General features: G+C 60.0%; 1 protein-coding gene across 22 annotated transcripts in view; it reads left to right on the plus strand.

Annotated features, from left to right (window-relative positions):
* The window catches only part of NCOR2 (nuclear receptor corepressor 2), a 206,997-nt gene that overhangs the window by 80,716 nt on the left and 100,994 nt on the right, over positions 1–25,287 (plus strand). For all 22 annotated transcript variants that reach the window (XM_045073531.1, XM_045073536.1, XM_045073532.1 and 19 more), the window contains 3 exons: positions 1,984–2,097; positions 12,202–12,258; positions 19,376–19,428. In XM_045073531.1, coding sequence (XP_044929466.1) covers positions 1,984–2,097; positions 12,202–12,258; positions 19,376–19,428 — 224 coding nt within the window. The remainder of the gene's footprint in view (positions 1–1,983; positions 2,098–12,201; positions 12,259–19,375; positions 19,429–25,287) is intronic.

Consider the following 25,287-nt stretch of genomic DNA (forward strand, 5'->3'; position numbering starts at 1 on the left):
AGTGGCGGAGCCGTGTGGGTACTACAGACACCGGGCGGCTTGCTGAGCCTAAGGCAGCATCTATTCTTGGGGCCGTCGCTGTATTGTCCCCTCAGTCTTCTTGATGGCGTCACCATTTGAGGGACTACACATCCTGCTTTGTTCCCCTGGGGACCTCTCCCACTCGAGTGTGAAAGTGGGGTCCTCGTCTTGCTGCTCACGGCCACGCTCCGCGCAGTGCTGGCACAGAGTAGGCGCTCGGTAGAAACGGTTGATGGAGTCCGTGCGATGCCGTCTTGACCCCGAGAAGCATCTGGGTTGCCCCTGGGGAAGCAGGGTCACACTGGGTCCTCTCTAGGTAAGGAAGCATGGGCTTCGGGTAGGGTCAAGGGTGGCCCCCGGCCACTGTGGGCAGCAGGTCAAGCCAGCTCAGAGTCCTGTAGGCAGCTGTGGAAGGAGATCCAGGTTGCTGGTGGATTCTAAGAGGGCATCAGGGCTGTTGCCTGGAGGGAAGAGCTGGGACTTGAGCATGGCCCAGAAGCTGGGCCGGTCACTGAGGTTTAGCCGGCTGTCCCTGACCTGGGGGACAAGAGGTGGGTTTCCAAGATGGTGACTCCGGCCTCCTGAATGGAGGCCAGGCCCTGGTTGATGTCAGGCAGCATTTCCAAGGGCAAGATTGGAGTACTTTGGTTCCTTCAGGCCTGGCTCTGGGATGGGGCTGTAGCCACAGGTCATGTGTACATATTTGTGACTGTGGCTGTAAGCCAGGTGCCTCAGAGCAGCTCTTGATCAATTTGGGGTGTGTGTGTGTGTGTGTGTGTGTGTGTGTATTTCCAGGTGTGTGTGTGTGTGTGTGTGTGTGTGTATTTCCAGGGGTGTGTGTATGTGTGTGTGTGTGTGTGTGTGTGTGTGTGTGTATTTCCAGGGTTGGCCTGGCTGCCCTTCTGGAAGCTGCCGCCAGGGGTCACTGTGGGACTGAGGCAGCTTGGCTCTACGAGCCAGGCCCGGGTGCCCACAGAAGCCAGGCCTGGGTTTTCTGGCTCCTTCTGCGTGGCTCGTCTTGGCTGCCTTTTTGAGTTTATATTGTTTCGCTCGCGGTCCGTGGTCGTGGGTAGGCTGTGCGTTAGGAGCACAGAGCGGTGTTGTGTTCTCACTCTGGAGGCCCTCTCAGATTGTGCCACCGGGCATTGGCCTTCTGGGTGCCCTCGGACCGGTGTCTTCAGCTGTCTGGTCTTCACTTTCCCTTTGCGGAAGCAGGCGGACAGCGGCGTGAAGGGATGCCCTGCGGTGTTCGGAGGACAAGGGTCCAGCATGTAGAGCAGCAGGCAGAGGAGGGTGCGGGGGGTGTTCACTCGGTCCCACGCCCGCTCCAGCCTTCACGCCCCTCGTATCTGCTCTGTGCGGCGGACACTAAATATCCCTTGTTTCCACACGAGGAACGTGACCCCATTCTCTCTCCACACGAGAGAACTTTAGCCATTTCCCACTTAGAGAGCGAGGAAGTCCTCGAACTAGGGTTCCAGTACGCACAGCTGGGCTGCAGGGTCCGCAGCCTCCCCCGATGGAGACGGTCCTTAGAGCGAGGAGGAGGAGGATGGCCGCGGGCTTGCCGAGAGCCCCCAGCCGGGCTGCACGTGCACCAGCGTGTCTGGGAGGCATGGTGATACGCCTGTGTTACACACCAGGAAACGGCTGCCCAGCACGGCTCGGCAGCTTTGCTCTCGCTCACCGACTGAGCTCCTAGGTGGTCAAAGCGGGATTCGAACCGAGAAGGGCTGGCCGCACCACTGACAGCCGGCAGCTGGGCCCTTCCCTGCCCAGTGGGGCCCTCTCCAGGGCTCGGGGTCCCCTGGTGACTCAGAGGAAATGGTTAGCAGCCTGACTTCCTGTGCGAGTCCACTGGGCCCGCCGGGCTGCGCGGGGCCGCCCCTCCACCATGGGGGTGCTCCCTCCCGCCTTCCGCCCGCCAGGGTGCTCACTGCCGCTCTCTCCCCCTTCCCACAGCAACAGCTGGAGGAGGAGGCCGCCAAGCCCCCAGAGCCCGAGAAGCCCGTGTCGCCACCACCCATCGAGTCAAAGCATCGCAGCCTGGTGCAGATCATCTACGACGAGAACCGGGTATGCCCCGCCCCGCCCCGGCCCGGCCCGTGGGGCCTCCCTCCCTGTTCCGCCGCTGGCCCTGCGCTGGCTCCCAGGCGGGATGTGGGTGTGGCCGGGAAGGGCCTGTTCTGTTTCTGGGCCTCGGCATTCCTGTCTGAAAAGTGGGGACCTCTGCGGTCTCCCACGTGTGTGCAGACCTGGATTTGGGAGCGGGAGCAGGAAGGGTCAGCCCATTCAGGGCGGCTGTGGCTGTTCTGCTCAGGCGTGCTGACGGGTGTGGACTGTGGCCGGCCCGTGGGACGCAGGGGGATAGTGTAGGCGTCAAGTTGTGGAAGAGCCTGAGGGGCCAGTTGATTGGAAGGTGGGGGTGGGAAGGACCAGGCGATCGGTTTGGCGCTCACGCAAAAGAAATTCCTGTAATGCAGAGGACGGTAGTAACGTTGTCTTTATCATTAATGGTAACAGCAGACCTTAGTTGAACAGCTCCTTTTCAGGCAGTGGGCCGGGGTTCTTTACACAGCAGTCCTGGGAGGGTAGGTACAGGAATTGTTTCCACTTAACACGGGGAAAAACCACGGCCCAGAGAGGTTAGGTGACCTGTCCAAAGCTACACAGCTAGAAAGTGGTGGAGCTGGGACTCGAACTTGTGGGTCTTAGGGTCCCAGATCATGCACACCAGCCTCTGCTGACATATAGCCCTGGAAGGGGCTTTGGCACGGTTGAACATGGGGTCTGTAGCAGGCTGTGGCGGCTCCTGGAGATCTGGAGGGCAGCTGCGGGCTGGTTGGAGGGGCCTCGGTCCTGGGGGAGCAACTTAGCGTGTCTCCGACGGGCCCGCCCCTGAGAGCTCAGCTTCCGTGACTTATAGTGGACTCTGCAGACACGCTCGGGGCCTGTGGATGTGAGTCCTCTCCCTTGTTTGACAGATGAGGAAACATGAGTCCCCACAGAGGGACTCTTCCTTGTCTGAGGTCACACGGTGAAGGGTGCTGGATGGGGGGGACCACTTCTCCTGCCTTGTCTCCTCTGGTCCCCCTGCCTGCCCAGGGGTCCTGGCCATCCTTCCCAGCAGTCTCTGCTGTAGGATCTGCCCCTGGCTGCTGGACCAGTGCTCAGAGCTCAGGTGGGGGCTGGGGGTCCTGGGGGCTGGGGGCTTCTGGAGCCTGGGAGTGTGTGCTTTTGGTGCGTGTGGCTGTCGTTCCCCTTGGGGACCTCCTGGATTGGTTGGGTCGGCGTTGCTTCCACCTCTTGAGGCAGCACCGGATGCCGGTGACCCTGAGGCTGCCAGGGGTCCAGAGCGCATGCTGGGCCCCCTCCCATACCCCAGCCCCCACCCCAAGTCCCGCTTATAACGATCCTGACGCTAGGAGAGCCGCTGGGCCACACAGGCTTTGGCTAGATGCCCTGGCTTCCTGCCCCGTCTTCACCATCCCCTGGCTTTGTGACCTTGGGCACCTGACTTACACCTCCCTGTGACGCACCGGCAGAGTGATGATAATTCTAGCACCTCCCTGGCCTGGTGGTGTGGGAACGAGGTGAGTTCATCGTGAGGTGCCCTCAGAACAATGCCTGGCACTGGGCAAGCTCTCGCTGGCACGGGGGCTGGTGCCAGCGTTCTCTTCTGGCTAGTGCTTATGCGGTATGTGACTTCACGTAATTCTCTCCTGATGTGCATGAAACAGGCACTGTTCTCTCTATTTTACTCATAAAGAAACTGAGGCTCAGAGAGGGAAGGTGAGCTGCCTGAGATGGCACAGCAGGTGCGCTTTGAGCTGGGAATCGGAGCCAGGGTTGAGCGGCCTCCAGGAGCCTGTGCTGGAGGCACAAGGGCAGGGCTCCCGGGTGTCGCCAGGCAGCCCTCTGCCGACCCTCCCTCTCTGATCTTTGGGTGAGAGAGCGGGCATGCAACCCTCTGGCAGCTGTGGAGGCAGGTTGGTGGCTTTTGCCTTTGGTCCTTGGTCCTCGTCATGGGCTCGACCTGTTGGGAGTGCCTTTGGTGCCCTCTGTGGGAAGCTCGCTCCTCTTCCCAGCCCCGTGACTGGCCTGCCTTGCCCTGGGGTTTGTCCCTTGGGTGGCACCAGGTCCTCCCCAAGAGCCATGTCTGCAGAGCGAATTGGTCTCTGACTCCCTGGCCTCAACACTCCTCCTTCCCCCAAGAGCGGTTAAGACACCCCCTCCCAGTTCTTCCAGGATGGTCTCCCTGCCAGAATTCCCGCCTCCCGTCCAGATTTTCTGCAGCTTCTGTGTGAGTGGGCAGGTGCCGGGGGAGGGGGCTTGGACTCCAGGCCAGCCTACGCCCGGATGAGCTGGGTGGTTTATTTTCGTCTCGGGTCTTTGGTTGCTCCAGGTCCTGGCCATATTCTTGAAGTCACAGGGTTGATGCGGCTGAGATGGCTTTGTAAACTGTGGAGTCCTGTCCCAGAAAGGGTCCTGTGAGCCGAGACTCTCGGATACAAGAGGCAGGAACGCAGCTCATGCTGGTTGAAGCCCAAGAGGGGTTCCTGAATCTTCTAGTGAGAGTTGGTGTTGGTTGCTTCAGGCGTGGGTGGGTCCAGGCTTTCAACTGAAGAGGTTTGGGAGCTGTCGGTCCTCACCTCCGCTCTCTCTGTGCCAATGTCCTTCTCAGCCAGGCTCCCCAGCGCAGGGAGAAGCTGCTGCCTCCTCAGCCCACGTGCCTCCCAGGGCAGATGGGAAACAGTCCCAGACTGGGTGCTCACTGGCTGGCTGGAACACGTGCTCATTTCTCAGCCAATCCCAGGCCTGGGTGGAGGGGGTCTGACACCACTGATGGGTCAGGACTGGGTCTCAGGCCCACCCTTGGAGAGTCCCGGTCCCAGGGCCTAGATAGAGGGAGGAGGATTCTCCCAAGGGGAGAGGAGGCTGGCCAGGCACATGCAGCCTGTGCCCCCCAACCTCAGGCGGGTGGTTACCACGTTGGGGTCCCAGAGTGCTGGCATTGCCCTGTAGGCCCCAGCACCATAGGCTGGGGGCTTCGAACCCATTTCCTGGGATTGCAATGCGGTGGTGTCCCGATGCTGTAGGAGTGACTGGGTTAGATTAGACTGAAGCTCTGGTCATTTCCGTGAGGCCACTCAGTAGCTATGAGTGGCGGGTTAGGACTCGAACCCTGGCTCCTGGGATGTTGAGAGCCGACCCCTGCTGGCTAAGTTCGGGTTGCCTGGGGGCGTGGCACTCATCCTCTCTATTCATGTATTTGTTCATCCGTTCAGCAGCCGTGGAAATGAACCCTCTCTCCGTGTCTGCCTCTGTTCCAGGCAGTGGGGCACAGCAGTGACCTCGGCTCACTCGCATGGATTCTCTCGCGGGAGAGACATAAACCCACAAGTCAGCAGCACCCAGGGGCATATTGTTGATCCAAGGATTTTGCCCCTTATTAACCCTGAATTTCCCTTTTTCTCTATTTATCCCCTCACTCTGCCCTAGCCTCGCTGGCGTTTACTCTGCCTACCTCAGGATCTTTGCACTGGCTGTGCCCTCTGCCTGGAGCTCCTTTTTCCCCACTGGGTTCATTTCCTTGTTCCTTCGGCTCTTTGCTCTAGTGTCCCCATTTTAGCAAGGCCTGATACAAGCCTCCATCTAATCCTAAAAGCCCTTCAAGGAACATTTCTCCTCTTCCTGGCTTTGATTTTCTCTTTTGCCCTTGTTCCAATACTGCACATGATTCACATTTTGTTGTTTATTCTGTTTATGGTAAACAGAAGTTCTGTGAGAGCAGGCATCTTTCTGTCTGTTTCCCAGCTGTATCCCGAGCTCCTGGAACCATGCCTGGCACGTAGTAGGTACTCAGTAAACGATTTTTGAATAAATGCAGGATGGCAGAGAGGAGGGGAGACTCCCTTGGAAGAGTCCTCTGGTTTGGGGGCCACTGGTATGGGTCCCTGGCCCCAGTGGAGATTAGCTTGGAGGGGGGTCCCTCCACACAGGCTGAGCCTGGGGGTCTGGAGGCTGGGTGGGCAGGAAGCCCCGCAGCTGCCTTTAGCAGGAGCAGCCAGAACTTACTGCCCCTTGGGGGATCAATAGGATTAAATTTTAATCCTCCTTCCTTCCCTGCTGGTTCCTCTGAGAGGTGGATGACAAGGGTCTGTCTCTAAATGCCTTGCCGGCTGGAAAACGCAGCTTCCCTGCCGGGCAGGGCCTGTCTTGGTTTTCTGCATATTGGACTCTGGCTCATTATCCATTCGGGGCACACGGGTGAGACGCCCAGCACGCGCAGCGGGAGCCGGCTGGGCAAGGCTTTTCCTGCCTCCCAGGAGCCGCCTGTGTGTGAAGGGCAGGCAGGTGCCCACAGATGGCGGAACAGGAGGCAGAGTCTCTGCAGGGCCCCTGGGGGCAGGAACTGGGGGGGAGTGGGCTGGGATTGGGATTGGAAGCAGTGAGTGGGCCATCCCCCCACCCCCAGGAAGAGAACATTCTGGTGGGGGAAGGGGGGTGCTCCCCAGCACAGGCAAGGGCCCAGAGAGGGGCAGGGTCTCATTTGATCTTCGAAAGGAGTATGTGGGGCGTGAGGAGGTGGAGTCCTCGTGGGTCTAGGAGCGGGCTCACACTTCAGAGCTCGGGGACAGCAAACACACGCAGCGCTACCGGAGGCTCCCGTAGTCTGATTCTGTGGGAACCCTGGCCGGTGGCCGTTTGAGGTAGACTTCCTGGGGGGTGGGCAGGACCTGGACTCTGTCCGCAAACATGGGTGCCGCTGGGACACGCCAGAAGGGTGTTTCCAGGGCCGAGGACGACCAGGCGGTGAGGAGGCTGCACCGATGGGGCCAGAGCCTGTCCGTGCACATACGTGTGCGCGCGTGTCCGAGCGGACCTGTGGGTGCATGCTGTGAGTGAATGCACATGTGTGTCTGTCGCTCATGTGGGGCGCACCTGTGGTGACTGGTGCCCTGATGAGTCAGGAGGGAAGCAGAGAGTAAGACCCCATCTTATTTTGTCTTCTGTTTCAAGCATCGTATGAGTAAGGATGCTGTTTTGTTTCCATTTTTTTTAAGAGGATTTATTTGAGAGCGAGCGAGCGTGCGCGCGCATGGTGGGGCAAGGGTCAGAGGGAGTCACCAGGAGTCTCCATGCTCAGCACGGAGCCTGATTCGGGCTTTGAGCTCTTGACCCTGAGATCACGACCTGAGCCAAAACCCAAAGTCAGGTGCTTCACCAACTGTGCTGCCCAGGTGCACCCGGTATGGGTTTTCTGTAACATGATTAGGGCTCCTGCTGGCTCAGTCGGCAGAGCATTTGACCCAGATCTCAGAGTCACAGTTCAAGCCCCACGGTGGGGCATGGAGCCTGCTGAAGTAAATAAATGAGAAGGAAGTAAATATAGAATGTGGTTAGGGCATGTTAGCAGGTTAACATGACTAATAGAGTTACTAATAGTACTAATAATAGGGTTGGGAGCTGAGACCATGAAGGATTTTTTGGAGCATTTCGGGGGTCCAGGCACCCCGAGGCCAGCTTCAGACTCCGTGGCCACGGAGCCAGCTGAGCTGTGCCTCGGGCTTTCAGAGCAGTGCTCTGGTCTGGGCGCCCCCCTGCCCCCGGCCTCTGTGACTGCGCATCCTAACTATGCCTGGGATCCAGGCTTCCTCCGATTTCATCTTCTGCACTTAGCGCTGTTGGTCGGGTGAGTTCGTTAACGCAAATTCTGCCTCCCCAGCGTATGTCCCTCATCACGCGACCCACGGAAGCTCTGGGCCACGTCTTCAGGCCCCGTGTGTGGAGGAGCGCGCTGGGCTTCTGGGATCCTGCTTCCCCAAGCCACTGTGGTGCTTCGCCAGTGGACGTAGCTTGAGGAGGAGGGTGCCGTGGATGAGACGTTGGGGTGTTGGGCCTTCTGGGTAGGTGGGTGCGTGGGTGCTGTCCCCATTGTGCAGATGGAGAGCTTGAGGCCCAGAGCTCAGGCCAGGATAGGCAGCTGAGGAGCTAGATTGGGGGCGGGGGGGTCACTGGTGGGGGCCAGCCAGGGTGAGGGTCTGGAGCCCCTGCCCAGGAGGAGCAGGGTGTGTGTGTGTGTGTGTGTGTGTGTGTGTGTGTGTAGAGGGATGCACGTGTGTAACTAGGTAGCTGTGCTCACGTGGACGCAAGTGCAAGTGGGCATGTGCTGGCTTGCTTGGAGTGCACGTGCACGTGTGCCCTGCACCTGCGTTCACACGTGTGTGCACATGGGCCTGTTGATGGCCTCGTGTATCTGCGTGTCTGACTTACGTGCATGCGTGGTCGTCCTGCGTTTAAGTGTCCACGCGCAGGTGTGTGTGCGTGTGTCTGAGTGGGCCTGTGGATGACTGTGCACGTCTGTGAATGTGCGTGTGTGTGAGCACCTGTGGGGCACACCTGTAAGTTTGTGTACTTACACACCCCTGCAGTTGTCAGCATACTTGTTAGCTGTGTGACACGTGCTGGTGTGGATGTGGACCGGTGTGCTTGGGCACATGTGTATGCGAATGTGTGTGTGTGTGTGTGTGTGAGAGAGAGAGAGAGTCACCTTGTGTGGCACGCAGTTGTGGACAGTCGTGCCCTTACAGACGTGGGCATGGGACATGGTCCCCGCGGGCCCACCAGGCTTGTGTGCACCTGTGTATGCAGGTGACCGTGGGGTTGCTCGGCCTGGGCACAGCCCCCAGGCTCTCTGGCACCAAGAGGTCTGGCTGCCTAGCCCACAGGGTCCCCTGCCAGAGTGCGGTCTCTTGAGTGAGACCCAGCCTGCCCCCCGCCAAGTTTGGTGAGAGCTCCGTCCTTCTTGGCGGCATGAGCTCCCGGGGTCGTTCCCTGGGAGCTGAGCCAGGCACCCTCTGGCAGTGGCCTCCCAAAGGCCAGGCACAGTGGGGGCCCCCTGGGACCCCCCAAGGAGTTCGGCTTCAGTTCCTCAGGTGGCAAGAAGCCGTCAGCTGAGGGTGCGGGAGGGAGTATCAGGAGCGAGGCTGAGTCCGTGGCCCACACCTGGGTTCCCTGCCGTGCCCCTGGCTGGCAGGGAGTGGTTGCCCTCCGTTTGAAGGGGGTTGTGAAGACGGAAGGGACAATATGCATGTCACTTTGATCCTTGCAGAACATCCTTGTAAGAGTGCTGGGGGTTTGGTGGCCTGGGTGAGTGTGGCCACTGTGCTAATGGGGAGACCGAGGCCCAGACAGCTGGGGTGGCTGGCTGAGGCTTAGAGCGGAGCTGGCTCCCAGACCTTGCCCCTGGTGGACAGGTTGTCCTTGACGGTGAGACGCGGTGAGAAAGCCCTGCCTGTGTGGGGGAGAGGCCCAGTAGGCGGGATACCCCCCCCCCACACACACACAGTTCCCTGTGAACCGACAAGCACACACACTCCTCCCACTCCGCCCCTTCAGGCTGAGCCAGAGAAGTGGGATGGGGGTGGGGACGGAGGGGGCCCCCCCGCGCCTCCGAGGGGAGGTGCCCCCAGGGCAGTGTGAGGCGGTGGGCCAGCTGGGAGCCATCCTCTCCCTGTCCCTGGAGCTGCTCCCAGCTTCCAGGCGGGCTGCAGGTGGCGTGGCCCAGAGCTCAGCTGCCTTGTGTGTAAATGGGCTGATGCTAGAATCTTCTGAACAGGGTTCTTGCAGGTGTGCAAACACCTGGGGCACACACGGGCTGCAGTAGAGGGCCTGGCCCATGCAGAGGTCCCCTCGTGCGAGCCATGGCCTGGTGCTTGTGGTCGCCAACCCGTAGGGAGCAGCCCGGTGTGGCTCCATGGCCCTTGCTCCAGGCATCACACAGTCCAGTCTTGCCGGCGCTGCGGCACCGCAGGGTCGCTTCGGTATCAGTGGGTAAGCGGGCGGGGGCATCTCTGGGAAATCGAGGCGCGTCTTAAAAAGCCCCAGGGTTGCTGCGGGCTGGGGATTGGAACCTGGGGGCGTGTTAGGAGCCGAGGCGTGGTTCACACCAGGCACGTGCTGGCAAGCTGGCGGCCCTGGGCAGCCCGTCTCCTGCGTTCCGGGTGACTTCAGCAGCTGAGGGAGGGGCCTCATCTCTGTTCTCGTCTCCAGGGGCTGCAGGAGGTCCCCTCTCTGGGAGCCCCTTACCCCGATGTGGTTGAAGATGGAGTCTGCTGTGGCTTGTAGGACACAGGCTTCCGGAGCCCCCGCCACAGGCCTTGTGCCCGGATCCAAGACCCATGCTATGCTTACCTGTGTGATGGGCAGTTTCCGGGGGCCCAGCCGTACCCTTCCTGGGTTTAGCTTCTGTCTTTTATCTAAATGGGCATTTCCCGCTGACCTGCGCAGAACCTCGTGAACGCACAGAAACTCCTATTCATCTCTCAAAACCCATCTTATGTACGCCTCCCATTACTTTTCTGGAAAGACTCGAGCCCTGCGTTATGCCTTACATGTCCACCACAACTGCCTCCTCTGCTGTGCGCGCCAGTCTGCCATCCATTGCCTTCACCAGCTGCTCGTTAGATCTGGAGATTTTGCAGGCAGGGGCTGGGCCTCATTCATGTCCTGGTTTGCCCCAGTGCTCAGTACAGAGTGGGTGCTCAGGAAATGTTTGGGTAGCTGCCCCGTCCCCTCTCCACCCCACCCCATTCCCTCACTTGACCTGCCTCAGGAATTCTCCCGTCATCAGCCCCACGGGGACGTCCTCTTGCTTTGCGGTGAGCCTGGGGCAAGACGGTGCGGGTCCCCAGCCCAGGGGAGGCCCCCCCGCATGGGATCCGGCCCTTGTCTGTCTTCCTTCTTGGAGCCTGGAGATCAGCAGGACTTTTTCTGTATGTCATTTTTCCATGCCTGTTTCATGTCTGTTAAATGGGGACATGTCTCGGATCTGCCTCATGTCATGTTTGTGTGATTTAAATACTAATAATGCGTGCTCTGTGCTGGTTGCTTGGCCCGTGGTAGCTCCTGGATAAAATGGAAGTCCTTACAGTACTGCTTTGGCCCCTGATGTTTTGGCCCCCAGCCACACGCTGAGGCTGCTGGTCTCGGGGTGTTGGCTCTGCACGAAGGGGGCTGAGAGCATGGCTTGTTCCTGGGTGGGCTGGGCCCAGGGCTCTAGGCGGAGCTCGTTCTAGGTGCCAGCTTGAGCCCACCTACATAAGTACCCACCGTCCATCCCCAGGGGCTAGGAGAGGGGGAGTGGGTTGGCTTTTGGCACCCCTCCTCCTTGCTGTGACAGCAGGAGCCTGGGCCTTGAATTCTCTTGGCAGCCATGCTCCCCAGGACTCTGGGAACACCCCCTTTTAGGGGATTGTTGATGGTGACTTGCTTGGCCTGTCGTCCCGGCTTCATGCAGATCCTAGATGATCTCCCCGAGTTTGGCTGAGTCCGGAGCACCCAGCCTTTTCTGGGTCGCCGGAGGACTCCGGTCTCCCTCCTGCATGCTGTGGGCACCCCGCTTTCCGCACGGCGGCCCAGATCCGACAGCAGCCCTGCAGAAGCCACCATCCCCACAGCTCTCCGTCCACCCCTTCCCCCAGCTGGTGGTCCCGGGCTGGGGGCCCATGGGGACCGGCGGATGCACAATGTCCGCCTTTACGGCCAGGCTCGGAGGTCCAGCCTGCCGCCTTCACAGCCACTGAGCGCTTTCTGCCACATGTTCCTGTTTTCCTAATAAGTCCCGGGTTGTGAGTGGGGAGGGAGGCGGGGAGGCCCCCGGGCAGCTCAGAAATAGTCACATGATTGTGAAATACAAGAATCCTAGAAAGGGTATCTCTGAGCGCCTCTATCTCCACCCCCCCTTCCCTGGCTGGCGGCACCAGCTCTGAGGTAATTGCCGACACCCAGCCAGCTTCCAGGCGCAGGAAGGCATCTTGGGCCTGGCAGAGTGGCCCGCTGGCAAGGAGCTGTGCCCGCAGCACTGGGCCCCGGGGGACGCAGGCCTGAGGGTTTGTGGGCGGGGGGGGGGGTGGGGGCGGCACAGAGAACACCGTGTGTTTGTTCGAATCGAAACTTGGCGGCCTTGCCAGGGCCGCTGCAGGGGTATTGAGGCCCCTCTGTTTGCTTCCAGCCCGGGGAGGGCTTGCAGGGGGACCCTGCACCCCCCTGCTCTGGGGCCGTGGATTGGCTGCTGGCTTGGGCCGCTGCCTGCTGTTCTGGAGGCCTCTATTTATAATCTGTTCTGTGTGTGTTTTTTTTTTTTTTTAATTTCTCCTCCTCCCCGTCACCCTGCAGAAGAAGGCCGAAGCTGCACATCGGATTCTGGAAGGCCTGGGGCCTCAGGTGGAGCTGGTGAGCTGGGGGCCAGGGTGGGTGGCTGTGGGCGGGCGGGGGTGGGGGGCGGTGGTGGCTGGAGAGGTGGGCAGGGCGGCAGGTGGCGTGGAGGGGAAGGAGGAAGTCAGCTGTTGCCAAGGCTGTCCTGTCCTCTGGAGGAGGCCGGAAATACACCCTTCTGATAAGAGGGACCGGCCGGTAGCGGGCGGGTGGCTGGGCCTGCCGCGCTGGGGGTAGGGTTGGGGGCAGGGGAGCCGACTCTCGCCATCAGGACACAGTGAAGGCCAGCGCAGTGGGGCTGACTTAGCATGGGAAGCCCGTACTCTGGGCCACGTGATCTCTGCTCCGTCATAGCTGTGTGAGCCCAAGCGGTTCTCCCCCTTCCCGTCCCTCAGTTTCCTCATCTGTAAGATGGGAATAACGCCATATATCCCGTTGGGGTGCGGTGAGGATTGACCCTATTAATTTGTGCAAAGCCCTGAGCTCCACGCCTGTTGGATGGTGAGTGCTGAGCCCTAGTGCTTCCTCTTGTTGGTGTCACTGCTGTCGGTGGCATTTTACTGATGGGAAGCAGACCCCAGGCCTCTTCTGTCTCATGCACCCCGTCACCTTTAGTGTCACCAGAGATCCAAGCCAAGGCAATGTGGAAACTCCTGGCTGATGGGCAGCCTCAGCCCCAGGAGAAATGGCCAGAGCCCCACGTGCCCTGGACCAGTGAGTGTCGCCCCGGGCAGGTTGGTGCAGAGCTGTGGGGCAGTATGGAGAGACATGCACACACAGGACGGCTGTGAGGGGCCCTGTGAGCATGGCATGTCCGGGAAGGGACGTGTGGTCCTCCTCATCAGGTCTCGTGCCTTTGGAGCCCAATTTTAAACCCCGCTCCACCGTGTGTTTGCTGAGTGGCCTTGAGTAGAGAACTCGGTTTCCTTTTCTGTGAAATGGGAACACCAGGATCTTTGCAGGGGGAGGGTGGTGGCGGGAAACAATGAATAGTTAAGGCTGTCTTAGCACTGCCTCGGCCCGCTCTCAGCCTTGGTGGCTGTGGACCTTTGGGAGGGTTGACTGTTCGCCCCTGGAGTGGTTTCCTCGGGGACAGCTGCGCCCCAGCCTGGAGTCCACGTGCTCAGGCCACGGCAAAGCAGGTGCGGCCCTGGGTCCTGTCAGGACCGAGCCAGGCCGGCAGTGGGGGGCTCCTCGGGCTCAGGGGCTGGGCCTCGCACCCCTTTGGGTTGGGCGGCAGGCTCCCCTCCTAGGGCTCGCTTTCCCTGTTGAGCATGATTTCTGGGAGGTCTCGGAGACCCTGTTTTTTTTTTAAAATGTAGCTTTACTGAGATAGAATTCGCATGCCACACACGTCATCCGTTTAAATCAACGTGTACCGTTAAGCGCTTTTTAGTGTATTCACGGATGTGCGCGACATCTCCAAGTCCACTTTGGAACGTCGCACCATCTCAAATAGCTCCACGTCCCTGACTGTCACGTCCTTATCTTTCTGTCCCTGCCCTCCCCCAACCTGCCACTACTCATTGACCTCCTGTGTCTGCGGACTCGCCTGCTGGGCGTTCGTATCAATGGACTCACACACGGTGTGGCCTCTCGTGACTGGCTTCTTTCACTCCGCGGACGTTCTCAGGGTTCGTCCGGGCCGTGGCAGGTGTCAGGACGTCACCCGTCTTTAGGGCTGGATAGTATTCCGTTGTGCGGGTAGAGCACATCTGTTCACCCACTGGGGCATTGGCGGACGTGAGGAGCTGCCATGCGTGGCCGTGAACGTGAGCAGGCGAGTCTCCGCGTGGGCAGGTGTTCATCGCTGTTGGGTGTACTTGCGGGACTGGAAGTGGTGGGTCACGGTCCCTCTGCGAGTAGCCTCTTGAGGAATTGCCAGACTGTCTTCGCAAGCTGGGTAATGTTTCCCTCCCCATCAGTAAGCGCCTCTTTGCCTCGGTTTCCCCTCTTGGCAACAGGGGTGGCAGGACCAGAGGTGGCAGCCAGCCATTTCCAGACCTGGTGGCTCTCCCTCTCCCCACTCCTGACCTGATGAGTCCCAGAAGCCTTCTGAGCGGGGGTGGGGGTAGGTGGGTGGAGGGGGCTGTGTCCGGATGCCTGAGGGATGCCCGGGGTCAGGCTGCCCTCCTAGCGAGAGCTCCCATCCCTGTCCTTGCCCAGCAACCTCCCCCCAAGCTAAGTGCTCAGGGAAGCAGGGTCAGCCCCCCTGTGAGTGAGGCAGGCGTTCGTGGGGCTCATAGTCCAAGTGATTCTTTGGTGGGTCTAAACAGGGTGAGGGGATTGTCCCCTGCTTGGGAGTCTCAGAGCAGAGACCCCCTGAAGGCTGGTGGCACAGGAGGCCGAGGTCTGGAGTGGCTCTCAGTGGAGCCTCTCGAAGTCGGCAGCTTCTTGGCTTGGTGGCCTTCGGGGGTGCTGTGGAGGGGACCCACTGTGACAGGGCACCTGCTTCATGTTTGGCCTCGTGGAGGGGTCACTGTCCATTTTCTAGACGAGGCTTGGGGAGGGCAGTGCCCTGTTTAGGGTCACACAGCCGGGGGTGGGGCGGGGAGGTGTGTCGAGCTTATGGGATTGTGGCCAGCCGGGGTCTACCTTCGGTCTTGGTCACCAAAAGGTCCCAGTGGCCAGAGGTGTCCTCCAAGGAGAGGCAGCTCAGAGGTGTCCTTCACGGAGGGCCTGGTGCTACTGACCCGAGGTCTCCCTTGGGCACCTGCGTCCAGGGAGCACTTAGCCCGGGGAGAGCCTGCTGGGCCTCCGGGACAAGGATGGGTGCTCTCCGCCCCCGCTGGGAGGGCAGCCAAGGCCTAGGGGAAGTTGGCACCAGAACGCAGGCGCACAGCAGGGGCTGGGCCGAGTGTGCGCCTCCCCTTCATCCCAGGCCCCCGGGGATCCGGGACGATCGGGGATCGGGGATCCGAGGCCTGGCCTGGGGGAGGGGCGCTGGAGGGAGGGTGTGGGCCGCTGCAGCCCCCCGCCTCCCCTCCCCGCGGCTTTGAGTCATCGGTTTCCTTCCTGTGCAGAGGTACTATTTTAAGAACCTGGTGTCACCAGAGGGTTGAGGACCAGGGCTGACACTTCATTTCTCAGCAGCTCGGTCCACCTGGGGCTGCCGGCTGTTCCTGGTCACCCTGCCAGCTGGCTGGAGTCGGGCCCGAAGAGGGACCCCCCCCCCTTCCTTGTCCCGGAGACCGGCTCTGCTTCCTTTTCATTTCTGCTTTTCTGGCCTTGCATTTGCAGCCTCGCGCGTCCCCCGCCTGGCACTCTCCGTCTGCCCTCCAGATTGTTAGGGCAGCGCCCCTGTCCAGGAGATGGAGGCGTGGGGGGGGGCAGGAGACAGGCCCAGGGTCCCCAGCCGGGGCGGGGCGCCTTCCCAGGGGGACCTTAGCCTTCCGCCTGTGAGAGGAAGAGCTTCCCTCTTGGTTGTTGTGTCCCCCTGACGGGGGCTGGAGCCTGTGAGGTCAGGAGGGGGAGAGGAAAGCCGAAGTAGGTGTGAGTGAGGCGAAGGTCACCTTGGGGCCGCCGTAGTGGGACTTGTCTCTTGGGACACAGGGCCTTGTGCAGCTACCCCTGCGGGTGGCCAGAAGGGGTGTCGGAGACTCCCTCGGGCCCTGCCTTACCTTAGCAGTGCACCTGCGAGGGATGCGCCATGGACCCTCAGACCTCCATCCCACGCGGGCCTTCCAAAGGGGCTGCCCTGGGGGCCTGTCACCATGGTAACGGACCTCCTCCCCTGTGCTCTGGGCCCAGACACTTCCTTCCCTCCCAGGACTCAGTTTACCTTGAAGAGTGCTCAGTGAGTGCCTCCTTGGGGGAGAGCCCCTGTGCTTAGAGGCGGCAAGCCCCACTGTTCTCTGGGTTCTTCTGTGCCTCTTACTGGGGGTCCACTGTGCCGCAAGAGCCAGGCTGCTCTGTCCTCACCTTCCCTGGCAGGGCAGGTGGCCACAGGTGAAGGTGGGTTTGGCAAGCCACAGGCTGCCTGTGACCCCTGCTCTCAGAAGCCCACCTCTCCTCTTCTGGCCCATCCTATTATGTAGAGGTAGTCCCTGCTCCCCGGCCATCACACACTCCCTAGGGTCTCCCATCGGTGGTCCTTCAGGCCCTCCTGACCTCCTCAGCCTGTGGAGACATTGCTGTCTGCCGTCTTTAAAACCAAAACAACGCAAATCTGTCACCAAGTCTGACGTTTCCTGGGCTCCACAAAAGCTCTGTGAGGTAGTTCCTACTTGCTCTGTGCCCATTTTCCGGGTGAGAAGACTGAGGCCCAGAGTGTGGCCCACACATGTCTGAGGTCACACAGCCAGTGAGGGAGGCACCATCTCTGAAATTGGGGTGTCTGTTCATTCCTGGAAACCAAACCTCTGGGCCAAGCCCCCTCCTACCCGGCCTGTGTTGTATGGGCACGAGAAATCAAAAAGGACCTAACGTAGAATCACCTGGGGTTAAACACGTATGTTTAGTGCTTTGAAATTTGGCCCGGGGGAGTCTTTGTAGGGCCCCTTGCTGTTCTCAGGTGAGCGCTGCCAGCCTTCTGCTCTAATGCCTTGCCCCATCCCCCGCTGAGACACTCGCTGTGGGCTCTGTAGTTGCCTGCCCGCTCCAGCCCGGAGTGGGGTTCAGACCTCCCTGCTTCCAGCTGAGCCCCTTGGAAGGGCAGCCTGACCCAGTGTGGGGAGAGATGGCCTGTACCAGCCGTGGGTCACGTATCTGTCCCTGGCGGGGACAGCTGAGCTCGGAGCCTGGAATCGGCCAAGCCCCGTGGTCGGTTGTCATGGAAGGAATCTGAGGGACCCCAGGAGAGAGGTGACGTCGTCATCAGCCAAGGCTGCGTGCAGTGCCCGATCTGTCGGCCTGTGACTGCCCCCGTGACTGCCTGCGGCCCCTCCTTGAGGACCTCGCCCTGCCTGCAGAGGGCAAGAGACCTGGTCCTGCGGACGGAGCAGGTTGGGCCCTGCAGCCTTGCTGCTCGAGGTGGTCCCCATCGGCTGGGATCATCAGGATGTTGGCGGGTGTTGGGAGCTGCAACCAGCCCCGCACCCAGGGAGAAGAACAGGGCAGAGACCGATGGGCTCTTTTCATTCGCCCTGGGGCCCTGTCCCGAGGCTGGCCCTGTCCCGTGTGAGCCCTCACACTCTGTACCTGGGTCTTCTACCACATTCGTGCATGGCTGCCCTGGAGGGCTCCTGCTGTGTGTGCGGGGGTGTGGGGACAGCAAGGGAGAGGATTGCACACGCGCACATGCACATGCACACGCACATGCACGGGCACGGAGGAAGACACCCAGAGAGGACCCAGGCAGAGCCTGGGAGCGGACCTCTGCCTCCAGAGCCAAAGGGAGTCGGCCGTTCTAGTTGTAGCTCATTTCCTCCCAGCTGTGGGCACGTATTTTAGCCTTTCAGGGACTTGATTTTCTTCTCCATAAAGTGGGGATGATAATTGTATCAGCCCCTGCTGGGTCACAAACCAGCCCCGAATTCCGTGGCTTAAAACAAGCACCGTTCCCTGTTTCCCGTGAGTGCCGGAGGCAGCCGGGCATGTCTGTGGATTCCGCGCTCCGCTGGGCGGCGGGCCGGCGGCCGGGCTGGGGCTCCTGTGCTCTGTGTCGTCTCGGCCTCCAGCACGCCGGGCCACGCGTGTTCCCTCACCGGGAGCAGGCGGACAGGAGAGGAAGCAGAAAGGCAGGCGGACAGGAGAGGACGCAGAAAGGCAGACGGACAGGAGAGGACGCAGAAAGGCAGACGGACAGGAGAGGACGCAGAAAGGCAGACGGACAGGAGAGGACGCAGAAAGGCAGACGGACAGGAGAGGACGCAGAAAGGCAGACGGACAGGAGAGGACGCAGAAAGGCAGACGGACAGGAGAGGACGCAGAAAGGCAGACGGACAGGAGAGGACGCAGAAAGGCAGACGGACAGGAGAGGACGCAGAAAGGCAGACGGACAGGAGAGGACGCAGAAAGGCAGACGGACAGGAGGAAGCAGAAAGACAGACGGACAGGAGGAAGCAGAAAGACAGACGTGCGCCGTCCAGACTCCGCTTTCACGTCTGCAGGCGTTTCACTGGCCACAGGCCGGCCGTGGCTGGGTACAGGAGGCAGGACAGATCGGGGTCGTTCATACATGATCGCGCCCCGATGGTGACAGTAAAGACACTCTGGGGCATTTCCGTCTGCCAGACGCTGGGCTGAGAGCTCCGCGTGCGCTGCCTCCTCTGATCTGACGACTCTGCATTGAGCCTCATCTGCAGATGGGCCCCCCGGGGCCAGGGAGGCTGATGTGACTCACCCGGACACACGCGGCTGGAGAGTGGCAGAGCCGCTCTGGGCGCCCAGACCAGGCCCCTGGGCAGGAGAGGCGCGGTGGCCGGCTGTGGCTGCTGTCCTTCCCCTCACACACACTGGCTGCCGATTGTGGGCCCGGGGCCCTCCTGGCCGCTGTGTGCGATTCCTGCCGTGCATGAGCCCTCCTGCGCCTGTTGTCCTCCTGGTGGGGGACGTGTAGCTTGCTCCTGACGTATCATTGTGATGAGCTGTGCCATCTGGCACGGCAGCGTCCTCTCCTGGCGGGACACAGTGCCCGAAACTTCTCAGGCATCTGCAGGAGGGGAGGCGACCATAATGCACATGTGACTTTGTTCCCCAACAGGTGTGTCATCGCCGCTCTCCAGAGCGTGCACCTATCTACGAGGCCCCGGCTGTCGCGCGCCTTCCTGTCCTCCCTCACCCTTGCGAATGCGCTGCAGCATTGGGCCCTTTCCTCTGCGAGGCAGCGGGGGCTGCGTGGCGTATCATGGTGTTTTGGACGCGGAGAAGTTGAGCCGCTCTCCAGGCCAAGACACAGTGGACACCCAGGCCAGCCCTGCCCGGTGCCCTGCAGAGGAACCATGGTGGCCTTGGTTGGGGCAGGGGCAGGGTGTCAGGTCACCCACAGCGGTGCCCAGAGGGTTACAGCCCGTTCCCGGCTGGGGCTGCGGGCTGGGTCCCCGTGTTCTGTTTTATGCCTGCTGGCGGCCGCTTTCCACTGCAGCACACGGCTCCCTGGAGCTGGGGCCTGGGGCGCTGGGGCTGATGTTGCCCGGGACAGCAGTGCAGCCCCCGGGCCTGGCCCTGAAGTGCTTTCCTCTCTCTTCCTCTGCAGCCCTTGTACAACCAGCCCTCCGACACCCGGCAGTATCATGAGAACATCAAAATGTGAGTACTCGTGGGCAGCCGTGCAGACGCGGGGCAGGTGGGGGGACAGGCCATCTGGCCTCGGGGACCTGGGCTGGGATGTGGGTTCTCAGTTCCCAACAGGGCTCCCAGGCAGGGCCAGGTGTCAGAGGAAGGGGCGGGAGGGGGCAGTTTGGGCGAGAATTCTGGGCCAGGTAGGGCTGATGTTGGGGTCAGAGCAGGCCTGGGGCAGGGAGGGGCAGAGGGAAGTGCTTGGTCCCACGAAGCACTGGGACGCAGGCCTTCCGCTGGGGAGGGCCGTGAGGACACTGCATGCACGGCTCTGGGGACAGCGAGGTGGAGGCCTGTGAAGCCTCATCCCATGGGGGACGCAGAAGCCATTCCTGGTGGAAACCAAGGTCAAGATGATTGTGTGAGGGCGTGGCCCTGGGTCAAGTGCGGCCCTGTGATTTGGGCTCTGATGTAAGCATAGGGGTCAGGGGTCCCTCTGTGGCACAGCCCAGTGTGCAGCAGCTGTGAGCAGTAATCCAGCCGTGGAGACTTTGGGGGTGGCCAGTATGGTATATCCCAATAATGGGCTTTTTTTCAGACAGATGCTTGGAGTGAAGAAATACCAGTTAACTGCCACATGTAGTTGGTGTGGGCCGAGCTGGCAAAACGGGGCAAGAGGATTGGGCTCTAGGCTGGTGGCTTCCTGTCTTCAAGCTGGGAGGGAGGTGCTGGAGATGTGGCTACCAGAAGAGGGCCGGCTTTGGGGGAGGGGGAAGAATGCTTTAATGGGAGCATAGCCTCCTTGGCTGAGGAGGGGATAATACCTCATGCTGTTATCCAGGAGCCCAAAAGGTAAAAGAGGCTGCAGAGCTTGCCCCTTGAGGGACATGCATCTGTGGGCATTTGGTAGTGCTAGGTTAGAGGCAGACTGTTTGGGATGGGTTTGAACTATTCAAGGTTCATCATGGGGAGAGGGTGCAGGCGTCTTTGTGTGACTTCAGAGAGCAGTACTTAGCTTGTCCAGTGGGCAGTCCAGCCCGTACTGATTGAGCTTTCCTGGGGTGGATTTGCAGCGTGTACATTGCAGTAGTGAGCTCCCCATCCCTGGGAGCATGCAAACTTCACAGTAGTTTTTGAATATCTGCTGGTGTTGGTCTGGTTGACAGGGAAGTCCCTTCTTTTGTAGTTTCTGGACTTGCATGACTGGTCCAAGCTCTGGTGACCGAAGCGGCCACCCTCTTGCAGCTCACAGGGACTGACGGAGCAACCTAGAAAATCTCTTGTTGCCGTTGGGGTCGTTGGCCTGTGTGGGCTCGGGAGCATCTGCTAGGGCTGCCTTACCTGAGGCTGCTGGCGAGCCTCTGTCTGCCCGTGGCTGGCTGGGGCTGCAGAGTGGCCTCTGGGGGGGGGGGGGCGGTGGCACTGGGCTAGCACTAGGGTTCCGGGTCTGCTGTGGCCTGTGTCTTGTGTGGCCTTGTGGGTGTGTCTGCTGCCCAGGCACCAAGTCCCCCTTGACTCCACTCGGTTCATGTTCCAGTCTCTTCTCAGCTTCCTGGGACCTGCCTTCCCTGGGGCCACGACTCGGGTGTTTTCATCTGAGCCGGGCGGCCGGAAGCACTCCCTCATTCATTCATTTATTCTCTCAACACGCATTTATTGGACACCTACTGTGTGCCACAGGACTTGGGGATTCATCTGTGAGCAAACCAAAGGCCCATGTTTCATCAAGCTTTATCTAGCCGTGGAGACAGGAAGTGAGTTAAATAAACAAGAAGATGATGAAAAGCGCTGTGCTCACCCAGCTGTCTGAAGCTGTCTGGGCTCTGATACACCCAGTCGCGTTTTCCCTTTCGGCATAACAATTTCTGTAGCAATGTCATTGTACTGAAATCTCGCACGCGCTGTTCACTAAAAAGTGAGTAATATTTGAAGCTGAATAATGTGGGTGATTTCCTTTTGTAAAAACAGCTGTAAAATCCAAACAAGAGAAGAAAAAAGGTGTCCACACGAATAGTATTCACAGATAAGACGCTGCCACTTCTCTGTTTAAGTAGAATAAAGCTCTAAACTTGCCGAAACCAGTGCCCTGTTTTTGCACATAACCTACCTCCCCAGTCTTCATCAGGAAGGGCTCTGGTCTCCTAGAGCACATTCTGACTAAGTAGGTGACTCCTTGGTGAAATGTATTCAAAATCCAAATCACAGAGGGACATGCTGAAGTTTAAAACGTAGAGATGAATAATTTTAAGGTATCTTATGTAAGTGGTGAATTCTATGTTAGAAAAATGTATCTATCTGTAAGCAAATTATTTGAACTGATCTATCCTTAGAATTTTGATCTCGTTCCTAGTTTCCCACGAAAAGCCCAACGAGCTCTGTATTTTTCATCTGAATGCGGTCATCCATAAGTCAGTGCGGTCGTTCACTTTAAAGAACGTGTTGCAGGGGTGCCTGGTTGTGATCTCAGGGTCATGAGATTGAGCCCCGTGTCAGGCTCTGTGCCGGGGTTGGAGCCTGTTTAAGGTTCTCTTTCTTCCTCTCCGCCCCGCCCCCCCCTGCAACCCCCCAGCTTGCACTCTCTCTCTCTCTCTCTCTCATTAAAAAAAAAGAGAATCCTATGCAGTGGCAGATGTGGTGGGGCAGATGTGTGGAGAGAAAAGGAGGGCGGCTTCAGCCAAGAGATCAGGGCTGGACCTGACAGCGTGGGAGGCTCTTGGGGGCTGAGCGGCAGCTGGCCGTGTGGGCCTCCCTGGCAAGTGCCACAGGCAGTGCAAAGGCCCTGGGGCTGGACTGAGCTGGTGAGATCACAGAGAAGGCCAGCATGGCCCCTGGGGTAGTTGAGGGAGGGAAGGTGCCAGGCGGATCACCCAGGGCTGAGGAGGAGTTCGGGTCATATTATTTATGTGTGAAGGGAGCCCTGATAAGGTTTACACCGGGAAGTGAGGTGTTGAGTTTTTGCTTTCAAAGCTCACTCTGGTGGCTGCGGAGAGAAAGGACTAGTGGTTGAGAGACCTCGGTGGAGGTGGCCGTAGCCATCCAGGCAAGCAGCGGCGGGCCCCGGTGCTTTGTGAGCGGTCAGGGGTGTGCTGTGGAAGGGAAGTCCTGTGGCTGAAAAGGTCAGGAGCCGGGGCAGCTGTGGGGACAGTGAAACCCGAGGGGGATGCCGGTGTTGGGGGCTAGTGAGGGCGTGAGCATCTGGCCCTGTGGCTTGCCACTTACTCTCCGTGCCTCGGTTTCCTCATCTGTCAGGCAGGAATAAGAGTAGTTCCTGGCTCTGACGGTTGCTGAGGATCCCACGAGTTAAGCATCTCTGACGTGCCGAGTTCAGTGTCAGGCACGTGGGAAGCAGTCTGTGGTTTCTCTTCTCCCGCGCTTGTCCATGCGTTCTTGTCCTTTGTTCGTCCAACAAACATCCACTGAGCCCTCGCTGTGTGCTCGGCCCTGTCGCGGGCCCGGAGACCCGGGAGCGGATGGGGCCTGACACTGTGATCCGCTGACAACGGACACAGTGAGAGATCGGACTGGGTGGCGGGGCCCTGTCCCCCCGCAGCCCATTCTGTCCCCCTCCCTCCTGCTCCCATCCCTGGGCCAGGTGGGAGGTTATCCCCTCCCCAGGGACCTTGCCCTGTCACTTTAATGTCCCCGTGTCCGTGCGCTGCAGCTGCACCGTTAAAGTTAATTTCACGCTTGACTTCCTGCTGCGCTGGCAATTTCAGACGTGTCCAAGTCACCTGTACCCACCTCTGCTGCTCTCCCTCTGCCCCCTGCGTCGTGGGGAGGTGTGGGGGCGGCTGCCCGGGATCTCAGCCCCACGTCTCAGGCTCTGGGGAGCAGGGGAAGGGGCCAGGGCAACCCCAGGTGGACTAAACAGGCACTCCGCGGAGGGACTGGTGTGGGACCTGCCGTTCCCTGAATGGGTCCGGGGTTGGTGGCCGGGGACAGACACCGCTCCTGTGTGCTCTGCCGTGGCTGACCCTTTCCCTGCTACACCCCCTCTGGTGTCCCAACCCGGGCACTGGCCTTGCTCCTCTTACCTTCCCGGGGCCTGGAAGCCTGCTGGTTCCCGGGGTTCTCTCTGTCCCCTGCTTTTCCTGTCTTGATGTCCGATGTCTTCCTTCCTCTTGCCTCCTTGGGGGTTGTCTCACTGGAGCTGTCAGCCCTGGAGCTGTGCAGGTGGAAAGGGCCCCGGGGACCCAGGATGCTGTGGCAGGTTTTTGTGGTCTTGCTCTTGAGGTTCAGAGATGTTAAGGAACCTCGCTAGGGTCATCCAGCCAAACCCCTAGGCCAACCGGATCTGCCCACCCACCCTGTTACCTCCCCCCAGTCCGGGCCTGGCCCTTGCTAGCCTGGTGACCCTGGGCAAGTCACTTGGTTAGTCCATAAGCAGGTTGCAGACCATCAGCTTGGACAGGCTCTTCTCGAGGTGCTCAGGGCCGCGCTCAGGCAGGCTTCCTCCATCTTCCTCTTCTCCAGCCGTTGGGGGTCCGGGTCTCCCTGAAAGCCTCTCCTCACGCCCTCTAAATCCACCATCCCCCTCTCTCCCCTGGAACTCCGTGCTCTCATTTCCCTCTGCCCGCCTATTGCTCTGCTTCTCTTGAGCTCGAAGCCCTCTTCTTCCAGGAAGCCTCCCCTGATTGCCCTGTTTCCTTCCTGTTTTCGAATCCTGTAGGTCCCAGGGCCTGGCCAGACTCTGCCTGGACGTCCACAGTCTCCAGCCCCTTATCACCCCCTCCTCGTTTTCGTGTCTTCTCCCAGGTCCAGCACCAGATGACGAGGCTTGGGTTTCCTCACAGGTTGTGGTTTTATAAACTCTGACTTCTCCCGGAGATGAGAGCTTTCCTCTGGATCCCCTATAAATGCCTCTATTGGCAAGCTTATCATGCTGCCGGTTTGCCAGCCCTTCTAGAGCCCTCTTATTAGAGACTGTGTTCCGTTTTTGCCAGAAAAAAGATCACAGCAGAAAAGATTTGTCTGCTGTAAGCTATTTGCATCTCCGATACCAAAACATTTCTTGGGACAAAATAAACACTCCAAGAATGTTGGCCAGAAGAATGTTGAACAAGTGGACACCCTAAGCCAGATGTCTAGGGGATTGCGACCAGACGCACGCCCGCGGGGCCGAGAGGGAAAGGTAGGGTGCGGAAAGGCTGGCGGGAGGCAGTGGGGAGTGGGGGGGACTGCGGCGAATGGTGAGCTCATTGTCCTTGTAAAGCGGTGGTCGGGCCTCAGTCCCCAGCCTGTGGCCGTGAGGGGCTGTGCCAGACTGCCTGATCTTTTCAGAGAAGCTTTACGTGCAGCTTTTTATGCAACAGCTTCTGGTTTTCAATACTGGCAGCGACTTCAGACTTTTTAGAAAGCACGGCCGTCCAAACACGGCGCTCTCACGGGCGGGCTCCGCCGGGTGGACTGTGCCCATTTGCAACCTGCCGACTCGACATTTGTCCTCTTTGGCAGTCCGTGGCTGCCTCTGGGCACCAGGCGCAGTGCTTGCTTTGGAAGGAAAGTCGGATCCGCCGGGGAGAACTGCTGCCTGGCGGGGACTGCGGGAGTCACGGGGTCCCCGTGAGGCTGTGCCCTCGCCGCGGCTGTCCCAGGGTCCGCTGGGTCAGTTTACCCCAAAGCGAGCGGCTGGAGACTGCACCGGCTTAGCCTGTCCCAGCCCTGGAGGCCAGCAGTCAGGCCTGAAGGGGAGCCAGGGCCCTGGTCTCTCCGGGGAAGGAGGCTTCCGAGCCTTTCCCCGCTTCTGCTTTTGGCTGGCTTCCCAGGTGTCCCTGGGCTTGTAGGCACTCTGCAGTCTCCTCCTGTCATCCTGCCTGTGTGTCCCCCTCCACGTCCACGCTTCCCCTTTGTATAAGGACGCCCTCCTCAAGACTGCGTGCTAGCTCGATG

This window comes from Mustela putorius, unplaced genomic scaffold (assembly GCF_011764305.1).
Source record: "Mustela putorius furo isolate JIRA1106 unplaced genomic scaffold, ASM1176430v1.1 tig00537248_pilon_pilon_pilon, whole genome shotgun sequence".
Lineage (NCBI taxonomy): Eukaryota > Metazoa > Chordata > Mammalia > Carnivora > Mustelidae > Mustela > Mustela putorius.